The following is a 26527-nucleotide window of genomic DNA, read 5'->3' as shown; positions in this document are numbered from 1 at the left end:
AGGTCCGTATTATGTGTCAGTAATTATTTATATTTGAAATACGTGTGAGTGATATGGACTTTGTAGTATTAACTTTTTTGCTAGATCACGTCGTCTCCATTCCAAGTCTGTACAGGTTTATTTGACATTGTACAACTCTGTCTGAATGAACTGTAGTCTTTCATAAAGTTATTTTATGTGGCAGGTATTGTATTATGTGCATTTTAGCTGCTGTTCATTGTTCTCATCTTTGAGCGCTGCAGGTCTTTGTTAATGGCTGCTTGTCTTGCAGTTTAACTGACCACCAGGTAATATGTTTAGCAGTTTCTGCAAGACATCTGCTGGCGCAATGTTGCTGCGGTTTGTGGCTCAGTGTGCCTCAGCGCCACATCCTGCTTTTGATAAAGCAGAGTGTGGGAGCGTTGCAGAGAGAAGTGGAACTGGCAGAGTATGTGAACTCTCCAAAGGTGCAGTCTGGATCCTGCAGTCTGGTTCCTGCAGTCTGCCAGCGACACTGGTCAGTGCTTCCCATGCAGCTATGCAGCTGCTCTTTGTAATGCTTTGGGTCATAGTGGAACGTCACCAATAGGGCTCTGTCTTGTGATTAACCTTTGTCCTGAGTGGGTTTTCTGTTCCTATCTCTAATGTTAGATGGGTCGGTGCCGACCCGTGTATTAAATCAGCCATAAATACCAGAACAATAATTTATCATCCAATTTGTTTCTTACCTCTTGGTTACCTTGTTAAGCTTCCTTATCCATGAAAAGATTGGTTTTAATATTTTTGGTGTGGCTTTCTGGACCTTTCTTTTGACAGTATACCTCTCGTTTTCAATAGAAAAGTAATTGTAAAATAAACCTCAAGAGAATTATATAAATAAACTGAATTGGCTTTATCTTACCTTACATGTCTGGGCATGCCTTGCCTAGTCATTTAAAAAAAAAAATTATTTTGTTTAAATAGAGGTTCCTGATGCAGTAACCAAATTTATGTGGTGCTTTTATGCATTTTAAACTTACAAAGAGGTCGGTGCCGACCCAAACACCATAGGAAGGTTAACCCCATAACTTCTATTATATTCTATATACATGCAATATTCTTTGCATTCAATAATGGTTAAATGGAATTGTTAATGGAAACACAACTGCTTGAACAATGAGAAAAAAGTACAATTACCATAACAGGAAAAAAAAAACGTGCAGAACTTCTAACCGTTAAAAATTCGGTACTTGTTTATTTACATCGGAATCATCTGGGCTCACATCAGTGTTAGTGTTACCAGTGATAGTGTTACCAGTGTTAGTGTTACCAGTGTTAGTGTTACCAGTGATAGTGTTACCAGTGTTAGTGTTACCAGTGATAGTGTTACCAGTGTTAGTGTTACCAGTGTTAGTGTTACCAGTGATAGTGTTACCAGTGTTAGTGTTACCAGTGTTAGTGTTACCAGCTAATGTTTTGCAGCACAGTTCTTGTCAAATTGCTCCCCCTTTTGGTGTGAATACATGTGTGTCAAACCATCTTTGGAGCAACAAAAACATTTTTATGGGCCCCAATGACCAGGGCCAGGTGGGGGGGGGGCCTAGGGTGACATCGGCATGGACACTCAGGTGTTGCCGATTTAGCTAAACTCCAGGGTCTCACACTTAAAAAAGCTTAGTGCTTAATGGGTAGGAGACCTTCTCCCAAGCAGCTCAGTTGAGCTGTTTTTTGAGCCAAATGAGAAATGAAGGAATAAAATAAAGACATTATGTAAATAATCCACTAACCAGAGCATAGGGTGCCAGTGGATCCATCTGCAGGCCAGATTTAATAAGTTTGACCATTCCACTTTTTCTGAAGTTTGCCAGGGCCTTGGACTATAGCCTAGGATGACCTCTGTGTTAATCTGTACCCAGCCAATGACATGCAAAGACAATAATCTAGCCGTTTAGCATCCATACAATGAATACATAAGAATGACCACTCGTGTCACAAAAGCTACACTCCAGATTTTTCATACTCTATAATGGTTGGGGTAGCAGAGAAAAACTCTGTGAGTGGCCTGCGAGTTAGACGCTTCATTTGTCATGCCAAAATATATATTCATGTAGGGTGGTAAGTAACAAATACTGCAATAAGAGCAAAGCCACACTGACAAGCTCCCCATTAGTTAGGGTTAGAAATACTAAAAACCCAAGTTTCTCTGAATCCAACTGGCTGTAATTGTAAGAAGGAAAACTAGTTACTGCACTTGTCCTGAAATGGAGATCACAGGAACGATGGATTGTTTTTGTCGCTAATTACAATCTATTCATTTAACAGATGCTTTTATACGAGGCAAGGTGCAGCTGAAAGCAGCGTCAGACAGACCCTGGGGTGATTAGGGGTTAAGGAGGCAAACGACCACTCTGCTGGCCCTCGTAACACTTGCTTTTCCAATGCAACTTGGGAAATCGATTCACAAGTGGACAGTGCAAAATACAAGAGGCATTGTGATCCGATCACACAAACCACTTGCCGAGGTGTCCTGGGATGCGTTTCACCTCGTGCTTTTTGTAGTGCAAATGCAAATGTGTCCTGGATGCATCCCAAACAAGGACGCTACAGTAACTGCGCCGGGCAGTAATGAGATATGAACACAAGTGGTCAGCTGGACACCTTGGAGAGGCGTGATAGATGCATGTGTCTCAGCTGTCTGCTTGTGATCTGATCGCCCACGACGCATTTTAAGACCATGTATACGCGGGATTCGAGCTGCTGATTTTCCGCTCACAGACACAGCGTCCTTACCCACTGAGGGACACCCCATTCCCTGACTGGGGCACTTTCACCCACGAAACCAACATAATAACCCACAGCGCCAAGGAAACCAAAGACAATGACTTTTCTTGTTTGTGTGTCTTTTGTCTCCTCTACAGCACACTGTCACAGATCCTCCAGTGAATGCAGTGTACTGTGCATACATACATCCTCTGCAACCACTTCCCTAATTCAGGGTTACAGGGATTGAGGCTAAAGTTCCAACCAAAGCCACCATGCTGCTCGCATGCAGTAATGTTTATATGCTGAAACCAGAGGCGGGTCTAGTCATTTATAACTGGGCTGTCCCAGGGGTGGCGCATGTATGCCCTAAGGTGGCCACAGTGTATTGCTAAAGTGCGCTCACAGCCCGCAGAATTTTCTATATGCATTAATATCCTAGTAATAACAGACTGAAATATAAATGAATAGGCCAAATGCACACACATAATTGTTGATGGTCAGTCTCCTCTTTTGCATTAGGCTGGCATTAACAATGACAAATAAATAGAAGCCCTGGCTGAGCTGGGATTACCCACGCAATACAACAGATACAGTAGAAAAAGAAATTAATTAATAGATACAACGGATGTGTCACAGATGTAGGAAATGTGTAAGTGTCCATTGGATAAGGTGGTTAGTGCTGGTGGTAGAACCAGATTTATAAAGGGGCTGATAGACAGTTCAGAGTCCTAACAGCTTTGGGGAAGAAGCCGTTGCAGGAGCTGGCAGAGGAGCTCGGATGTTCCTGTACCTTCTGCCAGATGGGAGGGGGACAGGGATGGGAGGGGTCTTCCACAATGCTGGAGGCCTTGCGGATGCAGCATTCGAGGGTGATGTCATCAGTGGAGGGTAGAGGGGTCCTGATGATTTTTCCAGCTGCGTTCACTATGAGAGAATGAGGGCTCAGTCCAGGTTTCCCTTTCCCTGTTAACACGTGGTGGTTTGCATGATGATGACATCAGCAGAGTTGTGTGCATGATGATGTCATCAAAAGCTCCCGATTTAAAAGCAGAGCAGCTGAGAAGGTGCTGTGGAAATACGGAGGCTCTGTGGGTGTCCCGGCGTTTCATACCTGCAGGCCCATCTCTCTCTTCTAGCTGTTAGACCAGAGCTCAGTCATTTCAGCAGAGTAAAAAGAGGGATTACAAGGGAGCTCAGGTCCTCAGAAGGTGGAGTTACACCATGTGCCTCTTTATCTAACATCACCTTTTCATCTCATATAAACAACAGGGAAATTCCAGTGTTACCTAAATGAGTCTTAGGTTTGTTCAAGAGGCTGGAGACCACAACAGTTTTTTTTAAGTGCTTTATTGTAAATACAGGTTATAGGAGTCCAACCGGTGATAATACATTTTTGATGACTCATTGAGCACAACATGGGCGTGTCCGTGTTTATGTGTGTGCTTGGTAGCATAAATTCACTTCATTGCATAATCCGTACAGAGCCCTTGTCATATGATCTCTTTCCTGTTCTGAATGCAAATGTATCAAGAATTCCAACCTTTGTGAAGCAATCAATACATCTAACTTCAAAAGCTTTAGTGTGTCCCTCTGGCTGATTTTTTCCAGCAGAAATTCTGCCTTTACAATTTTTCTCTCTTATACACAGGTTTATAGAGTTTATACAGTGAAATCTGGGAACAGATTGGACTGAACCTCGTGGAAAGTGACCTTGTGCGGGTTTCGCTCCAACATCTCACTGTTACTGTTACCATTCGCTTAACATGTGACTCCACCAACGGTCAGCACCGCGATTAAAGACTTTCTCTAATGTACTGCACCTTATGGTGTGCACTTCCCAGGACACAGTTCAGCCCTGCCACTTGCCACGGCTTGTATGGGTAAGATTTCACGGCATCTAAATGTGATCTAGTTACTGACTTGCATGTCACCTGCATCTGCATTGATTTTAGCCACACCTCCATAAACAGTGTGGGTGTCTTTGAAATTCTCCTGTGGACGTTTTCCAGCAGTAAGCATAAGTAAGGCATTCTTAGTTCGCGTTATCTTAATGTATTATTTTCTTTTTCTATGGAACATAGTTTGGAAGAGAATATTATTGCGAGGAAGTATGAAGCAATTTAAGCATATAGCGCCATCTAGTGGCAGAATATATAAATAAATATAAATATATATACTGTATACGCACAGGTTTGTAATTATATCTTTGTGGGGACTTTTCATTCATTTCTATGATGAAAACTCTAATCCCAACATGATGACCTTAACCCCTATTCAGCCCTAACCCTAACCATAAGTAGCCAAACAAAATATGAGACTTTTGGTATTTTTTGGTTTTTGATTGCATTCACAGATCTTTGTGGGGACCTGAAAAATGGTCCCCACTATGTCACAATAACAGCTTTTTATCACATTGTGGGGGACTTTTGGTGTGGGAATGTTTTCCCCAAGATTTTGGGCTGTGTCTGCGGGATTTTTTGCCCATTCATCCAGAGCATTTGTGATCAGGCTGAGGTAACTGATGTTGGACATGAAGGCCTGGCTCACAATCTCCATTCTAGTTCGTCCCAAAGATGTTCAATGGGGTTGAGGTCAGTGCTCTGTGTGAGCCAGTCAAGTTCTTCCACACCAAATTCACCCAACCATGTCTTTATGGACCTTGCTTTGTGCACTGAGGCACAGTCATGCTGGAACAGAATAGGGCCGCCTTCCCCAAACTGTTCCTACAATGTTGGAAGCATAGAATTGTCCAAAATGTCTTGGTATGCAAAGGGGGATCCATACTGATGCCTGTGGGTTTAGAATGTGATGTCATAAAGGTTCCTGTAGGTGCAATGGCCAGATGTCCCAATACTTGTCCATATAGTGTATAATTAAAAATATATAAAATAATATATAACAAAATAATCATAGTGGCACAGTGCTTTGCACTGTTGCCTCTCACCTCTGCGATCTGGGTTCGAGTCTCCGCCATGGCCCCATGTGTCTGGAGTTTGCATGTTCTCCATGTGTCATCATGGGATTTCATCCAAGTTCTCCGGTCCCCCCCCCAGCTTACAAACATGCTGAGGTTAATAGGAGTTGCCAAATTGTCCATAGGTGTATGTGTGCGTGCCCTGTGATGGGTTGGTGCCCCATCCTGGGTTGTTCCCTGCCTTGTGCCCTGTGATGGGTTGGCGCCCCATCCTGGGTTGTTCCCTGCCTTGTGCCCTGTGATTGGTTGGCGCCCTGTGATGGGTTGGTGCCCTGTGATTGGTTGGCGCCCTGTGATGGGTTGGTGCCCTGTGATGGGTTGGCCCCCTGTGATTGGTTGGCCCCCCATCCTGGTTTGTTCCCTGCCTTGTGCCCTATGATGGGTTGGTGCCCTGTGATGGGTTGGCCCCCCATCCTGGGTTGTTCCCTGCCTTGTGCCCTGTGATGGGTTGGCGCCCCATCCTAGGTTGTTCCCTGCCTTGTGCCCTGTGATTGGTTGGCGCCCTGTGATGGGTTGGTGCCCTGTGTTTGGTTGGTGCCCTGTGTTTGGTTGGTGCCCTGTGATTGGTTGGCCCCCCATCCTGGGTTGTTCCCTGCCTTTTTCTGGACCCCCATGACCCTGTTAGTTATTCTTCCACATCTTTCTGTTTTGTGAGTTTGTTAGCAAATTGACACAGACAGCACACACATTGTTGCAATAAAAGACTCTGCTTTGCATAAGGATGAAAAGATAAGGCAGTATGTCATGGCAGAGTCAACACACATTAAACAGGTAAATATCTTACTTTCTCCTGGAAATAGGCACAGATTTCTGTAGCATGCTGTGTCAGGTGGCACAGATTTTTGCTGCCTGTTGTGCCCAGTGGTTCTGTTGGCACATTCTCTGCCGGATGCACCTATTCCAGATGTCTGTCCACATCACAGCAGATGTGGACGGGCAGACGGGTTCATCTGGCTTCTGCCCAGAGATGACCTGTCTCTGAGAGGCTTGGTGAGAAGGCTCTTCTGCCTAACCTGTTTTTCAGCTGGTCTCTCTCCATGCATCCGTCGTATAAACTTCCTCAGTTTCTCCTTTTTCTACTTGCTGTATTTTTTACAATTTATTTTTGCATTTGATGGTCGTATTATTCCTGTCCATTTATAATACCATCCTTGCTTATGCATAGCTGGGGTATATTTGAAGTTCACAAGAGCATCCATTTGAAACCAAACAAACTCTCCTGAACTGGTTAATTTTAGAACAGACTGCAAACCCACTCATACTAACATCAACCTTCTATACCCGCCGCTCTATCTCTATAACCGCAGCTCTATCTCTATATCTGCCACTCTATCTCTATATCTGCACTCTATCTCTATACCCAGTTTATTACAATCCCAGTTTCCCATGTCTTAAAGGGGCAATGACCACTATCAGTATAGTGAGCTTGGACAAGAGCAATTCCCCTAGAATCCGCACCAAGCACTCCCTACTCCCCCAGTTGTACCTTATTTGGAGAGTTAAAATGTGTTGAATGTGTTAAAAATGACAGTGCTTAGTACAATCACATGTTCTAGCACCACATTGCTGAGGATTGCTACAGCCTTTGGAAATGCAAGGCTTTTAAACGAACTGAGATTGTCCAAAAATATACTGAAATTGAAACATTATGCTAGTTTTTATCAGTTGCCTCTATTGTACTCAAATAGTCAGAACTCTCAGTTAGTCATGTTAGTGTTCATGGTTTGCTTGGGCAGATGTTCCCTATTTGACCTCAGCAGATCACTGCTCCTCAGGCCTTTTCCCTACATCAGCCTGCAGTGTGTCCCCTCTCCCTGCAGTGTGTCCCCTCTCCCTGGGCGGCCGCTGTATCCCTGCCTGAGTGCCTGCGGTCAGCCCAGAGTGCATGTGAACTCACAGGCCAGTGCAGGTCCACTGGTTTGTTTTCCTTTTGAATAAGTCCTGTATTGTCTAACCACTGTGTAATCTAGCATGTGAAGTATATTGTCCAGTCAAATGTGTAAGTGTTAGTAGGCTGTGGTTAAGGTTTAGTAAATCTAACACGCAGGGGCACAGGAGAACTGTGTAACTGCTTATCCTATTCCGGGATATGGGGGTTCCAGGGTCTGGGGGCACAGCACAGTGCACACTCACCAGCAATGTGTTAACTGCAATGGGGGGAAGCCAGGGTACCTGGGGGAAAATCCACCACAACACAGAGAAAACATGCAGACTCCACACACATGGAGCCATGGCAGAGACTTAAACACTGATCCCAGAGGTGTGAGGCACCAGTGCTGACCACTGCACCACTGCACCACCATGCCTAATCCAGCACAAGCCATATGATGTCTTTTTTTCTGATGTTCCGAATCCAGAGGTCCTGCTTGACTTACATTACAGTTTTAATATACTTATAAACTTAAAAGTTTATCTAAAATAACATTTGTCTTAATTAAAAATGAACATGCAGCTTTTTAATGCAAAATGTACATATTCTACTGGTTTTTGTGCATAAACTAAATAAATGATTTTTGCTTTGATGTAGACAGCAAGCAGGTCAAGGGGACAGGACCACAGATCACCCACAAGATAAAGGACAAGGGGACAGGACCCCACAGCGTTCAATAGCTAAAGGACAAGGGGACAGGACCCCACAGCATCCAGTAGGTAAAGGACAAGGGGACAGGACCCCACAGCGTTCAATAGCTAAAGGACAAGGGGACATGACCCCACAGCGTTCAATAACTAAAGGACAAGGGGACAGGACCCCACAGCGTTCAATAGCTAAAGGACAAGGGGACAGGACCCCACAGTGTCCAATAGCTAAAGGACAAGGGGACAGGACCCCACAGCGTTCAATAGCTAAAGGGCAAGGGGACAGGACCCCACAGTGTCCAATAGCTAAAGGACAAGGGGACAGGACCCCACAGCGTTCAATAGCTAAAGGACAAGGGGACAGGACCCCACAGCGTTCAATAGCTAAAGGACAAGGGGACAGGACCCCACAGCGTTCAATAGCTAAAGGACAAGGGGACAGGACCCCACAGCGTTCAATAGATAAGGGACTTTAAAGTGAAACCCTGAAGGCTAAAAGAGAGTCAAGAAACATGCTGAAGGAGCCTTTAAATCAAAGAAATACGGCTCAGTGAAACTCAAGAGCACTATACATTTGGAAGAGACTTCCCTCCTGCAAGCCCTCCACCCGACACCCAGTTACTGATTATACACCAAGACGAGGGTGATACTCCCAGTTAGGGTGTAATAGAGCAATGCGCTCATGTACCCTCTTCACAGTAAACAGTAACTGCTGATTCTCTGTACAGCACCGGGCTGGGAAAGTCAATGAGAATTTTGGGTTATCTGGATTGAAGAACAATGATGACATCACTGCACAGAAGCAAATCTCTTCCTGCAGGGAGTTCAGAGAAGGCGGTCTTGTCTAGGACGTCTACTTTAGAGGGGCCGCCTGGCATCCCTGCAATCTGAAAGGCAGTATCTTACAGTATTGCAGCAGTATACTACTAATCCAGTATTAATGTGGCACTATTACTTCTGCATTTATTACACAGTATATGCAATATTAGTAATACAATTTTAGTACTATAACTTTATATAACATAACTTATTTATGTACTTTAACTATATAAACATAATGCAGTAATGATGTTGTTAATTGTTAATTAAACCATCTATCATGATTAGGAAAAATTGTAATCATCATTCATCCATTAAGATAATTTCAGATTATCAACATATATATTGTGTACGAACCATAGAGGATTTTTGCTGACTATTCTGCTTGCATTCCTTCTCAAGTCATCTTAGCAGGAAACCTATTAATCCAGGGTTTACTCAATGCAGAAACATCTTGATGCAAATACCTCTCTTGTGTCACTGGAGTTAAAGGTTATGTCTAAATATCCGTACATCCATCCATCGCGTTAATTCTGCCTATGTTAGCGGCCCCCTGCATTGGCGCTAAGCAGGCCATATGAAGAAGGCGGACCGTGTTCCCGAAATGGTGCATCGTCACTAGGAACTGCAGCAGCCACGACAATGTCTGCTGTAAACCGCAATTCCTAATGGAAGTGCCGGACGTCCTGTCAAATTTCGAAAATAAATGCTGAAATAAGCCGAGAACTATTAAATATTTAAATTTTATATGGCTTTGTCAGTTTCAGCACCTATGTGCAATTCAAAGAAGGTCTAAGAAAATCATTTCCAGGACTAAATTTATGAATTACGCCTTTCATATCCTTCTTTCAAGGCACTATTCCGGTCCTTCAGCGCTTTCGGTGCATTCCATAAGAGGAACACAAGTAATATGAATAATTCCCCCAGTCTCTGGGATCTGTCCTGCAGGCTTCCTTATGCTTTGCTCTCTAACCAGGAAACAGGTGAGCATTGCGACTTTCCCTGTATATTAACTGGGAGACGTCGATGTACAGACACACATCCATCAGACGTGAGGCTGATGGAGTTCAGCGCGTGTTTGCAATTCATTCCTTGAGCAATAAGAGACAGCGATGATTCATTTTAGGCTTGGGTGGGAAAACCTTAAAAACCCAGACTTCATGTGATGGCTGTTTCCTGCAGTCTCTCTCTTTCCTTGATTATCACATGGTGTCCCCTCTGTCAACCTGCTCTGCATCCTAATATAAAAGGCATAAATGCCCCCCCCCAGGTTACATGCTGCTGACTAAGATCTTGAGAATATTTCATTACTCCCATTTCTGCTGCTGAAGGGATGGAATCATCTGAATTCTTTTGTACTGCAGAATTTCTCATGCATTTGACAAACTTCTGTGGCGTATGTGCCTTACCAGACAGGGATTACAAATGGGGGAAAATATCGGGCTGCCGCTTGCAGTGGAGTAACTGGGGACTCGTTTTACTGTCTGCTGATATTTCCTAGTGCTCAGTCACATTAGGCTGAGTTGAATGAGCGATGAAGATGTTTGGTCTGCTGGAAGCGTCACGGCTGGATACCGAGGCTAAATATTTTCGTTCTCGCTGTGCTGCCTCTGTCTCTGCCTCTGCCTCTGTCGTTGCCTCTGCCTCTGTCTCTGCCTTTGCCTCTGCCTCTGCCTCTGCCTCTGTCTCTGCCTTTGCCTCTGTCTCTGCCTCTGTCTCTGCCTCTGTCGTTGCCTCTGTCTCTGCCCCTGCCGCTGCTGCTAATTTTAGGAGATTACGTCATCGCCAGGACGACGGCCCTGCAACCCCACTCCCCCTGCTGACTCCCTCCTCCGCACACACACACACACACACACACATGCGCGCAGGGGCGGGCTCGCTTTCCCCTGCCCTCAGTGCCGTGGAAGCCTCTCTCTCTGTCATCAGGCTGCCTTTTCAGAGCTGCCACTGAGCAACTGGTCTGGCGACCGAGTGAAAACAGCAGCTCCTCTCTTGGGCCTGTCAGTCTCGCATTTCAGCTTCTGCAATATATATTTTTTAAATATAGATGTGTATATATTTTTAATATCCCTATGTGTATCTCTTTGAAATTAATTTTCAGGGTTTCGTGATTTAAATGCACCGCATGTGAATATTTTCATTTACTATAGACTGTTACCAACTTCTCCTCCCCTACAACAGCAATGTGGTCCTGAAGAGAAGGTTTACAATGTATTATAATATAAAACTATAATAATGCTACAGTTTAATCAAATTAGGCCAGTATATTTATAATAGGTTTTCTGTATAGCAGGTATATCATACAGTATGTTCTGCTGAATGCGCCACCTACTGTATTTCATGTCCACTCACACGTTTTGCTTACTAGCCTTAAGCACCGCTTTGGGAAGCACAGGTGTTCCTGGGAGGAAACCTCTGGCTAACGTTGGAGAGATTGTGTCTTTCTTTTGTAGAGAAATGCGTGACGGGGAGGAGAGAGAAGCGAGATGGAGTTTTGTGTGTGACAGTGGGCGTTAGGCTCAGCGGGCGAGCTGCAGCGGGCGATGCGTGGGGGGGCTGTTTCCCAGACCCTACGCCTTACATAAAAGATGAGCACGAATGCGCCATTCAGAGGTGTCTTCTGCCTCAGAAAGTCAAAGGTATCCTCTGTGAGAAGCTGCAGTTTTTTTTTTAAAAAAAGAAGAATAACTATTTTTGGGCAGTTAGAGTAAATTGTCAGCCTTCATTATATTTCTAACTGTACCCAGCACACTTCTAGGCAAACAGCATCCTGTGTCGTCCTCTCATTGGCCGCTGCTAAAAAAGATGATGTCATCTTTACTTCAGGGGAAACTGAGAGCAAAATAAAATTTTATTCCCTTTACTGAACTGGTGCAGTGGATGATTAAAGGTTTAAGGCACACATTTCATCTGCTGAAATAGGTCTTGCCAGTTCTCTAACTAAGAGTGTTGCCTCTTCTCTGCGATGCCGTTGATATTTAGGTCATGGCCGTTGATTTTGCTCTGTCTTACCATTTAAGCGTGAACAAAAAGCCTCACACATTAATGCACTTTCATCTCGCAAACACAGCTCTGCCTTCAAACGGCCTTTGCAGGAGGAAATGCAATTTGCATATTTACATGCATTTTGTTTGATTTCTGCAGCCCTGCCTGTTTGTTATGCGCATCTGTGGGTGATTCATGAATTTACTTTGTTATTTATTTCCTTTTTATTTTATTTTTTTTTGTTGGAGCACAACTGTGTGGAGTCCTGTGTACCTCTCGATCAATAAGGACGCTCTCTGCTCTCTGCCAGACAGCCAATCCGTCTAATGCAGTTTCCCCCGACGCTCGATCCCCTCTCTCTGCACAGGTGATGTCATCCTTTTCTACTCCCCTCCCTCCCCTCCCTCTCCTCTCCTTCTCAGTTGTTCCATCTTGCGGCGGAGTGTCGAATCGATGGGCGGTTCTCCTGGGGGAGAGCTGCCGACTGCTAGTCGGGGATGTGCACAGAGGAGGGGACAGATGCTAGCGGTCTGGCCCAGGAGATGGACTGGCAAACCACTGCTGCTGTAGCAAGGCAGCTGCAGTGCACTGGGAACTGGGGCTGCCGTTGGACAGGCATTGGACTGCTGACTTGGGCTCATTAGTTCTCCTTTCCTCTCTCCTGTTTTCTTTCTCCCTCTCTCTTTCTCTCTCTCTCTCTCCCTTTCTCTCTCTGAAAAGGCTCGCATAGGTGAAACTGAAAAATACCCTTTTCATCTCTTTCCTTCTGATTCTGGGAACTAAATATTGGACAATGCAAGGATGCCAAGGATTTGCAGATTGTGGCGGAAGATGACTTTTCTCGCTGTGGGATAGATAGCATGTGTGGAAGGGTCTCTACCTGTCTGCAGGTGATAAGCAGGGCACAGGCATGAACACGTCCACGGAGCCAGCGATCGACACGCACCTTTGTGATGTGAGAATTCCGGATGTGTGATATCTGCAGTGGTAATGGTTGGGCTGCAAGCCACACACTCAGGCTCAAACAGATGAAAAGCAGAGAATTTCCTGTCTGCAGTCTGGAACTGGCATTTGCAACTTTTTTGATTATTCCATCATTTTTTAAATTAGACTCTTTGTGTTTTCTCTGGCACATTACCAGCAATTCATAGACATATCATAACTGGCTTTTAATTTTTGGACTTTAAATCGACTCGTACTGCCATGGTTCCCTAAGGAGTCTCCTGTTCAACCTGAGCTCAGAAACACCACCTGATCTGTGTTGGCTCTGTCCTTCCTTTGAAAGGATAAACTTCGGTTCAGGAAATGGCCTTCCTTGTCCGTTGCTATGCCAACTGCTTGCAGCCATGGTCCCCCAAAGTAAGCACTGTATTTTGTATTTTATTCTTCTTTCAATGTCTTATGATGCTTGTGTGTGGAAGGTAGATAAAAGACAAAGTCTCTCTGTGACTATATATATGAGACATTCATTTTTGAGTTTACTTCTCGTCAGGTTTTGTAATTGTTTATAATTCCCATTTATGAGGAGATCTAGCTGTGAAAGGATGTGAAACAGATCAAAGTTTGCAGTGTCACCGACTCACAAACTGCAGGTGACAATTTGTCATTGTATTGCTTGTGAACCATGAAGCATAAGCAGCCTTTTTCCACTCTGACGGTGTGATGAGTCTTTCGATCGATTGAGCGTTGGTGATTCTGTATGGGATCCAAATGGCAGCTGAATCAGTTTCCTGGAGCCTGACGTCTCGCTGTGGACGGCTTGCCCCGTGGCCCAAACCTTGTCAAGCTTTCTAAGGCTGTAACACTGTAATCTCAATATTAGTATCTTGCAGTGATTGGCTGGTTGACTCAGCTGGTTAGAGCATGATGCTAATAATGCCAAAGTCATGGATTTCATCCTTGTATGTGTCACATGTCGCTTTTCGAGGCTGTGATTGGCTCCCCATTCTAAGCCTCTGTGCCTGCGATTGGAAGACCACCTGTTCAAGCCTCAGCAGAACAATTTCACGTTCATGGGCCCTTGAGCAAGGCCCTTAGCTACCACCTGTTGGCTGACCCTGTGCTGTGACCCCCAAGCTATGGAGAGCTAGATGGGGGAGGCAATGAGAGGAATTCCAATGTACTTGTGTAAATGGTAAATAAAGTGTTTATCAATTATACAGGAAGGGTATTAGCATAATTAACAAACTCAAGCACCTCAAATTTTTGGCCATTTGTCCAAAGCATTCCCTGATTTAGACATACTCATTGTGAGATACTCATTGTAAGATACTCATTGTCCCTACTGAATGGATAGCAGACGAGGAGGAAGCGTCTTCCAGATCAATGGTGTCACTCGACTCTCAGCACAACCTGCATTAACATTACTCATTCTGTCATGGTACCATTTCGTTGTTAAATAAATCACCTGTTGCCACAACCATTCAACTTGCCCAAACCGCTACAGAAACAGCAGCGACACAGTTAAAAACTTTTGCATTTGCATCACTAAAATTTTACCCATAAACATCTTTTCAGCTGGTGAACATGAGGTGAAGTCATAATGCATAGTGGAAGTGGCACCACTGGAAGTTGGCATTATTAGGATTTAATTGAACTTGTTGTTTGAATAATTTAAGAGCTTTTTTGAGGCACAACTGCAATCAGATTGATCAAAGGGCTTGTAGATCAGATGAACCATGCAGTGAACGACAGGGCTGTGCAACAGAGAAGGGTTTGGGTTTAAAACGTTTTTACTTAGAGAAAGTAAAACATGCAGTGCACCTGACAATGCTTTCACACAAATCCTCATGCAAGAGAGTCAAGAAAAGAGTAAACGTTTGCAAAGAGTGAAGAAGGCCCTTTGTGTTTTAAAAGGCAGGCCTCGGATAGACGGTTAAACACTGCAGCAGGAAGGAAATGTGTCCAGGGACTAAAACTCTTTTCCATTCTCTCTAGGAGACATAAAAAACATCTGCAGTGCTTAAGATCGCGGCATCTGCACTGTACAGTAACTGAAGCTGAACTTAAACCTGAAAAATATGAGCAACTGGGCTGGTTTTTTTACATTTAATCTGAGGAAGGAAAACTGCCTAAATGATTTGTGGAGGGGTGAAAATTCTTATATGAATGAAAGTGGAAGTATGAACTGTACCACATGAAATGTTGTCCTGGGGTAGGTAATGAAAGTACCTCCGTCATAGCTGACAACGATAAACAAAGGCGATGTAATCTATAGAGTATAAACAGATGAGGAGCAGAACGGCAGAATCCCTAATGCACTCTAATATTGATCATTATCGCCTTCCCTTCCTGTCCAGCTGACACGCCACACGTCCCTGGACATGATGCCTGGAAGCTCTTAACCGCTACACCCATTATATTTATAGGATAGAGGCTACAGCTAAATTATGCAACACATCATTCTTGTTCCCTGTCATATTCCTGGCAATACAACTTCTAGCGCAGTAAAGCTTCAGTATATCGTAGGTTTTGTTTGCTTGCATTACTTTGGCCTGGTCGAAACATCGCTGCCATTGGCAGCTCTTTCGAGACCTGCTCTTTACAGATGAGTAAAATCTAAATTTATCTACCGCTGGAGATTACAGCATTTCTCTGAGCATTGGGTACGGCATGATACACAATGTTAGGGTTTCTCTCTCTCTCTCTGTTGAAGAGGCCTCTTTTGTGGCTCAGATGACACACGCATTCATAAATGTGTTAGGCCAAGGCAAGGTCAAAGTGAAAAGTCTTCTGAGTGAGTGTGTGGCCTCTGCACAGCCAGATGCTGCCTGCGATGCTGCATGTGGAGCTGCCTGCGATGCTGCCTGCGATGATGCATGTGGAGCTGCCTGCGATGCTGCCTGCGATGATGCATGTGGAGCTGCCTGCGATGCTGCCTGCGATGATGCATGTAGAGCTGCCTGCCATGACACCTGCGATGATGCATGTGCTGTTGACTACGATGCTGCATGTGGCGCTGCCTGCGATGCTGCATGTGGCGCTACCTGCTACGCTGCCTGCGATGCTGCATGTTGCGATGCATGCTTCCTGTCTCTCACTGGTCAACCTTCTACCAATTCAGTCATGCCATATGGGGACCTGTACGTTCTTCACTGATGACTGCTGTCTTCATCTTGGCCTTAGTGATTCCCTAAACTGATGCCAATTTAGATCATATTCTATAAAATGAAAGGGAACTAAATAGCATTTTAAATTATTCTTTATGCTAAGAACAGAACACTGAATCTCACGCCATCCATCCATCTTAGAGGCCTTTATTCACTACGGGGATGCAGTGCATGTATATATTTGTATATATTTGCATGCTGCCTGCAATAGGGTGCAGTCACCACATGAAGATTCGGGACTTACATGTACTCTCCCTGCTTATATATAATAAATGATGTCTTCTTGGTCAAACATACAGTGTGGGTCATTAATGTTGTGTTTAATTTTGTTAAAGCCTCCCTGCTGTAAATAAATCTCCGGGGTGATTTTGTGCATTCAGCAGATAGAACTCTTCCTTTCTGTTTTACTGTAATCACATATCATCGCCTTGACAGACCCCGGACTTATTAAAAATGCATGCACCCATGAACAATTAATCACAGTTTTAATGGTGTCCAATTGGAATGTCTGCTGCCCCATGCCTGGCGGTGAGCCAAGGATTCCCGTGTCACTGTCACCTATATTACGACAATATCAGAGTGTGCACGAGTGTGCACAATCATCCTTTAAAGCTACTAGTGCAGCTGTTATCAACTGTAGTCTATACCGCAATTAGCAGCTGATTATCAACTGCAGTCTATACCGCAATTAGCAGCTGATTATCAACTGTAGTCTATACCGCAATTAGCAGCTGATTATCAACTGTAGTCTATACCGCAATTAGCAGCTGATTATCAACTGTAGTCTATACCGCAATTAGCAGCTGATTATCAACTGCAGTCTATACCGCAATTAGCAGCTGGCGCAGGAGCAGGAGGGCTAGAAAGGGCCAGTTGTGCTCTTTCTTCATTCTTTGCTCTAATGCCTCTTAAACGATATTGTAACTTGCCAATTTAGAAGCTTATCAAGTCCAATTGGGCCCTCTGCCATGTTCCAATATGGTTGTCAAACTATTTCATCCTTTTCAAACCCTGCAAAATTTCGATTTGCATTCTGTGGGGTCTCTAAATGTGTTACCTAAACTGATAACGTCTGTTACATCACAAAGGAGTTCTTAGATGGATAAATATTTGCTTTTTTAATATCTCAGGTATGATGCCACTCATCAATGTATGAATGCAATGGGATTTGTTTCAGAACTGAAGTCAAGACTGATTCAGTAAAATCTCTAATTAAAACACTATGTGCCAAGTTAGTCGCTCACAATGGCTATGTGAAGTCTGTGTGCAGACTATTCTTTAACTCTTAATTTCGAATAAGCTTAAGCGAAGCCATGCTAGGCTTCGATCATTTTTAGCTGCCATGCCTGGAATCGCTGATGTCGGCAAGTCGCCGCTGCTCCCTGTGGTTTGCTGACCTCTGTACTGACGCAAGTTTCAAAGACAGGTGTCGTATAGCAACATTTCATCAGCAAAAATTTTTTATGCGAGATTAAAGGAAGGGAATGGATCTTTTTTTTGGTTACAACAGTCTCCACCATACATCTATCCATTCATCCATCCATCCATCCATCCAAACAATCATTCATCTTCCAACAATTGCATGCTTTACTTTGCATTCACAAATAATCATGTTACAAAGTAGCAACACAGAAATAGTTACAAACCAGTGAAAAAGAATGAAAGTGGAATGAGAGGATTAATTTGTCTGGGAAACCAATCCTATATTTTGCCAAGAGTAAATTATTAGTGGACCTTATTATATATTAAAAACATATAATAATATGATTCCTGTTGCTCTTGTTTGGAGCCTGGTGATTGATTCTAAGCTATATGCGTATTATACACAAATTGTGTTGTTAGAATAGTATCCATATGGCAAATATGCCTTATACTCCGTGAATAGCCCCGTTTTGCTGGAAATCAGCAATTCATGAGCAAGTCAATCTTAAGGACATATCAGGTATCTGCTGTTACCCATTCGTTTGTCACTGGCAATCGTGAATGAAATCCCCTAAAGCACAAAGATCCTCTCTCAACACTACTCGTAACACACATCTATTCCAAAGCAAAAGAATGCAACTTAACACGCATCGTACTCAGAGGCATAAATTTAGGGGTGAGATGATGGACTAATTCTGTGCAATAATCATAAATATATCGTGTGGGAGAGAGCAGCTACGCCCCCCCCCCCCACCCATTATTCACATGAAATCTATCCCCATGGCAACAATTAATTACGGTTTATATGATATGTGTTTGCTGTGCTTATGGGCATGATATACAAACACTCAAGTGTGAGCTCAGTCCTTTCAGTTTTATCTTAATAAGCTTATCAGGCTAAAATCCACATGGAGCGATTCGGACATCCAGCTTTTCTGCCTCGTCTTTGTCCTTCTTGCCACAGTGGAATCTTACTTCACTGACGGGTAAAAGCGGGCTTGGCCTGGATCTGGCAAATGTACCTAACATAAGTGGGTAGATCCCAGCTGAGTCCATTCGGGAATCGGAACAGTGGGAGATGACCTGGCGATGGCATGTTATGATTTTTGAAGACATTCAAAGGAAAACATTTTACATTTCTTGGTAAATATCTAAAGAACAACAATGTGGGAGTAGTGAATGTAGTCATTTCTCAAAGCTTATTTTGTTTAATCTGTACGAAGCATATAAAAAAGTTAATGAACCGTAAAGTCTTTCTTAATCTCCAGACCTTTATTAATGAATATAATGAATCATTAAATAATAATGATAATTTGATAAGTGTAAATAAATTATAAAAGCAATAAATGTTGTTTGGTTTATGGCATGTGATAAGCTTCTGTAAATAGTCATGCGGAAAATGGTCTTTTAATGATGTAACTCCCTACTGTGAAAATAAAGACGGCAACCAAAACAGCCAAAGTTGGATATTAACCCTATATTAACCCAAAAATAGGCAGAAAACAGCTGCATACAGAAAAGTCCATTACTTCATATAGCCAAGGAAAGGGTATTATTATTATTATTATTATTATCATTATTATTATTATTAAGGGTCCAAAGCACGTAGTGCTATGGAACCTTATTGTTTTTGTTAGGATTATTATTATTTTTATTTTTATTTATTATTATTATTATTATTATTCAATGACGGTCATTGGCAGAAAAAAGTAAGCAAACCTGCTGATCAGACCAGTTCAATGGTTAGGAGATACTTTGAAACATGTTTTTAAGTAAAACGAGACATAAATTGTTATGTGTGTTGTTTGGTTTTATGCATTATTATGACCTATTTTAGAAACCATTCATGTAGAAATCCAGATAATTTCAAAGGGTCTGTAAGCTTTTTTTTTGCAAAAAGGAGTGTCTTCTGTCATTGGTATGATAAGGGGCATATGGAGCACCTGTCAGGTCGTATCCATAAGACACTTCAAATGATATGTCATGTTCTTGTTCCTGGATGCAGCTGCCCGGAGATCTCAACAAAATGTACCTCACTGACCATCCCCACCAGCATATGATGCATGTCCCAGCCAGCCAATCAGGATGCAGCATTGGCAGTGACTCTGGGAGTAGTAGCCTATCAGACATCTACCAGGTGCATGGTGTTTACACTACTTTTGAATTCAAAAACGTAAGTTAAATAAACACGTATAGTTATATATGCATGTACAAATATGAATATACTTACAAAAGATTTTATAAAGACACAAAAAAAGGAAATATGATAAAAGGGATAGCGGTGATTCCTGGTCCATTTCTTTGCACTGTGAAAAAGGTTTAAAGTGTAAAGCGCTAATTTTGTGAATTGATAATTTTTCCATTTTCTTTCCATTTCTAACCTGCTTTGTGCTTCTGACAGGCGGCAGAGGGTGAGATGAGTAATGTGGACTTGTGCGGTCTCCCAGAGACAGCTGTTGACTCAGAAGAAGAGGAGGAGGATGATGAAGATATTGAGAGAGCTGCAGACTCGTTGCTAGGCAGGGATATGGTTCGAGAGAGCCTCGAGAAGGATCCAGCAGATCGCAGCGACCAGGACATAGGTGAGAGCTTTATCTGAGCCTTTCGTTAGCGTATCGTTAGCGATGCCTGCAGGCTGTTAGCTGGTATTAGCTTGCTGCAGCTAAAGTAATTTGCATGTCACTGATCTGAGTTAGGACATCGAAAAAGAGGGAAATTAATAAAGTATTTTATTCTCTCTGGTAAGGTTTAAGAGGTCATACAAAAAGTTTTCATACCTGAGGGAGTTCCCCTGAGAAGGATAACCGGAACAAGCTTAATCTGAACCAACTAAGCTGAATCCTAAGCAGTTCATTCAGATCTGATTTAGTATTGCTGGTGTGGAGAGATCCGAACCAACTCTCTGCCGTAGACGGCCTCGCCAGCTCGAACCCATGCTCTATACTGCTCTTCACACTCCCTTCATATTTCTCCTGCAGAGCAACTGCTGGAGTTCATGCACCAACTGCCTGCATTCGCCAACATGACCATGTCTGTCAGGAGGGACCTCTGCGCTGTCATGGTGTTTGAGGTGGTGGAACAGGCCGGAACAGTTATCCTGCGGGATGGACAACAGGTAGGCGACTGTAGGATTTTGCAAAAAAAGAAAAAGAAGAAATGTAACTGATTCACAGCTACAACCACAGCTACAAAGGTGAGTCCTGTTAGGTTGAATGCCAGTCAGTAGTATGTTTCAGCCATAGAAGAAGGACCTGAAAATCAACACTTTGAAATGTGAGTTTCTGAAGCACCATGAGACAGCTAAGTGTTCCATAGAGGCCATATAGTCAGTATCCTGAGTTGGCATCCAGACAAACTGCACAGGCAAACTGCACAGGCAAACTGCACAGGCAAGGAGATGCTGTGGCTGCAAATTGAAGCTCTTGCGCAGAGAGAGATAGACAATTGAGAGAATAGTTACACCGGAAAAGGACAGCCTCAAAAATGAGCGCAGAACTGAATCAGCTCCTATGTGACCAAGTCTCAACAAAATCTGTAGCCCCAGAATTTCACCAAGCTGGAATTTATGGCAGCACTGACATTTGGAAACTGCTTCCATCCAAGACCAAGAAGATGCATAACATATCATAAGGAACCTGTACCCTTGAACAATGAGGATAAGTATTATTGTCAGATCAGCCATCTTTCATTCCCTATGTCTGGATGGGTTTATCTTTGGAGAAACCAAACGATGCCTCCCAGCCACGGTGCCTGTTTCCGGATATTAAACATAGCGGGGGATCCGTAAAAGCCATCTTCCGGAAGTTATTAGGTCCTGTGTTTTCTCTGCATTGCTGTATAATGGCCAAGTAAATCAGTCCATTTTACAGTGTCAGCTGCAGCCTACAGTTCAAACCCTCTTCCCTATTCACCCTGCCAGACACATTCAAGAGCAGCATCTGTGGCCTCAACAATAATCAGATCTAAACCTCATCGAACCTTTTTGGAACGACTGGTAGCCATATTTTCATCCCTGAATTTTCAAAAACATCAGTAAACCTTTTCCATAAAAGTCTCTGTGATCAGGTGCACAAATACCTGTCCAATACCCGTCAGTGTGGCACAGGTACCGTCAAAGGACTTAGTTCAGTTCCATACGGCTGCACTCCTGAAGCAGCAAAATGCATTATTTATTCAGACGATGTCTAGCTGTGTGAAATTAAAAACACAGTGCTTTACTTTAACTTAAAGTACTTCAGAGAAAAACAATTGCTGATATTTGTGAAAATGTTTAAATGTGGCATTAGCATCAGCAAACGTAACCATGAAATATGCGTGACACAGTAGACCACGACGCAGTTGGATCGCACACCATTGTGCCGCAACATTCCATTCCCCTTCATCTCCAGCTGGACATGTGGTACGTGATCTTGAACGGCTCCGTGGAGATCAGCCATGGCGATGGCCGGTTGGAGGTGCTGTGCATGGGCAACAGCTTTGGAACCTCGTCGTCTCTGGACAAGCAGTACATGAACGGGGTGGTGCGGACCAAGGTGGACGACTGCCAGGTAAGCCCCCCCGCCCCCCCCCACACACACACACAGTTTATTGTTACCAGCGGAGTGAAGCTACTTAATTCCGTAATGACTGCAGTCATTTATAACAGACTAATGCTAGGCTGATATTACAGTGCATCCTTGGTGGAAATTAGGGCAACGATATTTTTTCTATTTTTTAAGCAGGACATTTGTTAAATGTATTGACTTAGTCATACATATTAAGGTGTATGCTAATGCACAGAGCAATTTTCACCTTCATCTTCTGTAACACTAAGTAATTAATGGGCCAACAGACTTACTAGGGTCAGCCTTCTAACCACAGAAGTTCCAAGAGGACTGACTTGTACTTCCTCTGGCAGCGATAAAGAGCTTTCTTTCCAGCTTAATGCTCCCTGCAAAGGAAGTTTGACAGCTAAAACAAATTGAGGGTAAATGCGCTCTTAGTAACGTAAACTACTGAGCCATTTGACTTTAGCAGTCACTGCATGTGTGAGGTCCCGTGAAGCCACTCATTGTCCACGTATGGGCCAGTTTGTGGTCATCACCCAGGAGGTCTACTGGCGCATCCTGAACCACGTGGAGAAGAACACGCAGAAGGTGGAGGAGGAGGGTCAGATCGTCATGGTGAAGGAGCACCGCGAGCTGGACCGCAGCGGCACCGTCAAGGGCCACATCGTCATCAAGGTGGGCCAGAGGGCCAGAGGGCATGGGGCTAAGCTCAGATCACACATGTGTTGGCAAGCTGTGAAGATCAAGTGTTAGATGTCTATGGACTGGAAGAACATGAAAACATACATATATGAACTGTGATACATCAGCATTGCAACACATTTTTTATGATCATACCTCTTCCTTCCAAGCATTAAGTCCCTGTTTCTTCCCAATAAATAGGTAACAGGTTCCATTCCACTGCTCATGTGCCATATCAGTTTTTAGAATAATATGGCTAGATCTCAATTGATTTATTGTTCATTTTTAAAGGCAGGTCAGGCTGAAATAGTTTACAGCTCCCAATAAGATTCCTTTTTGTGTCTCTGGGTTGCAGCCATCATGCTATTCTATGTTCATGCTGTTATTTTTATGAAAGGTGTGACAGATACTGAGTCATTGCTCCCGATCTGGGGACGTCCTGCAATGTCAGCCACGAATTTCTGGCCTTTGTGTGTCCGCAGGGAACTCCAGAGCGACTGATCATGCACCTGGTGGAGGATCAGTCGGTGGTGGATCCCACCTACGTGGAGGATTTCCTCTTGACTTACCGCACTTTCCTGTCCTGTCCTATGGTGGTGGGCAGGAGGCTTCTGCAGTGGTTCAAGGTCGACAGCCTGCGAGACAAGGTCAGTGTGTGACATTATGCAGAGCCGACATTAGGGTCAGTGTGTGACATTATGCAGAGCCGACATTAGGGTCAGTGTGTGACATTATGCAGAGCCGACATTAGGGTCAGTGTGTGACATTATGCAGAGCTGACATTAGGGTCAGTGTGTGACATTATGCAGAGCCGACATTAGGGTCAGTGTGTGACATTATGCAGAGCGACATTAAGGTCAGTGTGTGACATTATGCCGAGCCGACATTAGGGTCAGTGTGTGACATTATGCAGAGCAACATTAGGGTCAGTGTGTGACATTATGCAGAGCCGACATTAGGGTCAGTGTGTGACATTATGCAGAGCCGACATTAGGGTCAGTGTGTGACATTATGCAGAGCTGACATTAGGGTCAGTGTGTGACATTATGCAGAGCCGACATTAGGGTCAGTGTGTGACATTATGCAGAGCCGACATTAGGGTCAGTGTGTGACATTATGCAGAGCTGACATTAGGGTCAGTGTGTGACATTATGCAGAGCCGACATTAGGGTCAGTGTGTGACATTATGCAGAGCCGACATTAGGGTCAGTGTGTGACATTATGCAGAGCGACATTAGGGTCAGTGTGTGACATTATGCAGAGCCGACATTAGGGTCAGTGTGTGACATTATGCAGAGCGACATTAAGGTCAGTGTGTGACATTATGCAGAGCCGACATTAGGGTCAGTGTGTGACATTATGCAGAGCTGACATTAGGGTCAGTGTGTGACATTATGCAGAGCGACATTAAGGTCAGTGTGTGACATTATGCAGAGCCGACATTAGGGTCAGTGTGTGACATTATGCAGAGCCGACATTAGGGTCAGTGTGTGACATTATGCAGAGCCGACATTAGGGTCAGTGTGTGACATTATGCAGAGCGACATTAGGGTCAGTGTGTGACATTATGCAGAGCGACATTAGGGTCAGTGTGTGACATTATGCAGAGCTGACATTAGGGTCAGTGTGTGACATTATGCAGAGCTGACATTAGGGTCAGTGTGTGACATTATGCAGAGCGACATTAGGGTCAGTGTGTGACATTATGCAGAGCGACATTAGGGTCAGTGTGTGACATTATGCAGAGCCGACATTAGGGTCAGTGTGTGACATTATGCAGAGCCGACATTAGGGTCAGTGTGTGACATTATGCAGAGCCGACATTAGGGTCAGTGTGTGACATTATGCAGAGCGACATTAGGGTCAGTGTGTGACATTATGCAGAGCTGACATTAGGGTCAGTGTGTGACATTATGCAGAGCTGACATTAGGGTCAGTGTGTGACATTATGCAGAGCGACATTAGGGTCAGTGTGTGACATTATGCAGAGCGACATTAGGGTCAGTGTGTGACATTATGCAGAGCCGACATTAGGGTCAGTGTGTGACATTATGCAGAGCGACATTAGGGTCAGTGTGTGACATTATGCAGAGCGACATTAGGGTCAGTGTGTGACATTATGCAGAGCGACATTAAGGTCAGTGTGTGACATTATGCAGAGCCGACATTAGGGTCAGTGTGTGACATTATGCAGAGCGACATTAGGGTCAGTGTGTGACATTATGCAGAGCCGACATTAGGGTCAGTGTGTGACATTATGCAGAGCGACATTAGGGTCAGTGTGTGACATTATGCAGAGCCGACATTAGGGTCAGTGTGTGACATTATGCAGAGCTGACATTAGGGTCAGTGTGTGACATTATGCAGAGCGACATTAGGGTCAGTGTGTGACATTATGCAGAGCGACATTAGGGTCAGTGTGTGACATTATGCAGAGCCGACATTAGGGTCAGTGTGTGACATTATGCAGAGCAACATTAGTGCTGCCCAGTCATTGAACGGATACATATATCTGTACTTCTTTCCCTATTACACTGAAATGATGAATGCTTTATTTACCCTTCGCATGAGCGCATGTACACTGACATCTTCTCTTCACTAACCCCATCTTGTTCTCCATAGCTTGGGGGGGGGGGGGTGTAAAGGGCCTTGCTCAAGGGCCCATGGACTCTTCTGCCGATCTTACAAACATGGGCACAAAGATTAAACGAACTGAGCCACCAACCCCCCCCCCCGCCATTAATGTTGACCTCATGTAACAAACCGAGAAACCTGGACGTGTGAGCGGCTCAGTGGGGGTTTGTGCGCAGCTCATCAACATCTGTAACTCAGGCTGCAGTTTGAGGTTAAGGTGTATCAGTCATTGACATCATTGACAGTGATGATCTTACAGGGCATCATGAAGGTGCTGATATGCTATCTTCTGTTTCTGATGTGACAAATAAGAGTTTTAGCGTCCGTAGGGTCCAACTGGAAAAAAATGTTATCCTGTTCAGAAGTGAATCACATTCTTCTTATTACTGTTTTTTTTTTCTTTACTCTTGTCATGATACAGGTCACACGTGTCGTGCTGCTGTGGGTGAACAATCATTTCAATGATTTTGAAGGCCATTCCGAAATGACGCTGTTTCTTGAGGACTTCGAAAAACACCTCGAAGCCACAGTAAGAGCTGAGTTTCACTGCGTGACCACTGAAAATGATGGTAGAGGGAGGCTGTGGTCTGCGGAGGGCGCCCCTCTCTGGCTGTGCATGCGGACTGAGGCAGCCTGTCTCTCCACGCTCAGAAAATGAAGGGTCACCTGAGACTGCTGAACATCGCCTGTGCTGCCAAGGCCAGATGGAGACAGATCACGCTGCTGAAAGCCTCCAGGGAGGCGGCGCTCTGCTTCAGCCTGCAGGGCGGCAGCGAAAGGGGCTTCGGCATCTTTGTGGAGGCCGTGGACGAGGGCAGTAAGGCTGCCGAATGCGGGCTCAAGCGTGGAGACCAGGTACCGTGGCACTGCTGTCGGCCCCTCCCCCCCCCACACACCTGACTGGTTGTGTCCCCTCACCCCCATCCTGCCTGGCCCAGAATTCACTGGAAAAAGTAATGGTGGCTACACAACCGGGCGAACGAGTGACTGGCTGGCAGCTGGGGCAGCATGTCAGTGCAGTGGTTAAGGAGGCTGGCAGATGGGGCAGCATGCCAGTG

General features: G+C 44.2%; 1 protein-coding gene across 6 annotated transcripts in view; it reads left to right on the top strand.

Moving 5' to 3' along the window:
• The first annotated feature begins 352 nt into the window (after nt 1-352).
• LOC111847952 (rap guanine nucleotide exchange factor 6-like) overlaps nt 353-26527 on the top strand; it is a 44733-nt gene continuing 18558 nt past the window's right edge. For 2 of the 6 annotated variants that reach the window (XM_072717706.1, XM_072717705.1), the window contains exons 1-10: nt 353-496; nt 8223-13435; nt 19613-19744; nt 20009-20189; nt 20586-20722; nt 21996-22154; nt 22677-22829; nt 23318-23482; nt 25891-25998; nt 26121-26324. In XM_072717706.1, the coding sequence (XP_072573807.1) occupies nt 13382-13435; nt 19613-19744; nt 20009-20189; nt 20586-20722; nt 21996-22154; nt 22677-22829; nt 23318-23482; nt 25891-25998; nt 26121-26324 (1293 nt within the window). In that variant the 5' untranslated portion in view covers nt 353-496; nt 8223-13381. Of the gene's footprint in view, nt 497-8222; nt 13436-19612; nt 19781-20008; nt 20190-20585; nt 20723-21995; nt 22155-22676; nt 22830-23317; nt 23483-25890; nt 25999-26120; nt 26325-26527 lie in introns of those variants that run through there. The other 4 variants (XM_072717703.1, XM_072717702.1, XM_023819590.2 and 1 more) reach the window with 3 other exon arrangements.

Source organism: Paramormyrops kingsleyae, chromosome 10 (genome assembly GCF_048594095.1).
Source record: "Paramormyrops kingsleyae isolate MSU_618 chromosome 10, PKINGS_0.4, whole genome shotgun sequence".
NCBI lineage: Eukaryota > Metazoa > Chordata > Actinopteri > Osteoglossiformes > Mormyridae > Paramormyrops > Paramormyrops kingsleyae.
The sequence above is the reverse complement of the archived record's forward strand: the minus strand, read 5'-3'. Positions and strand labels throughout refer to the sequence as shown.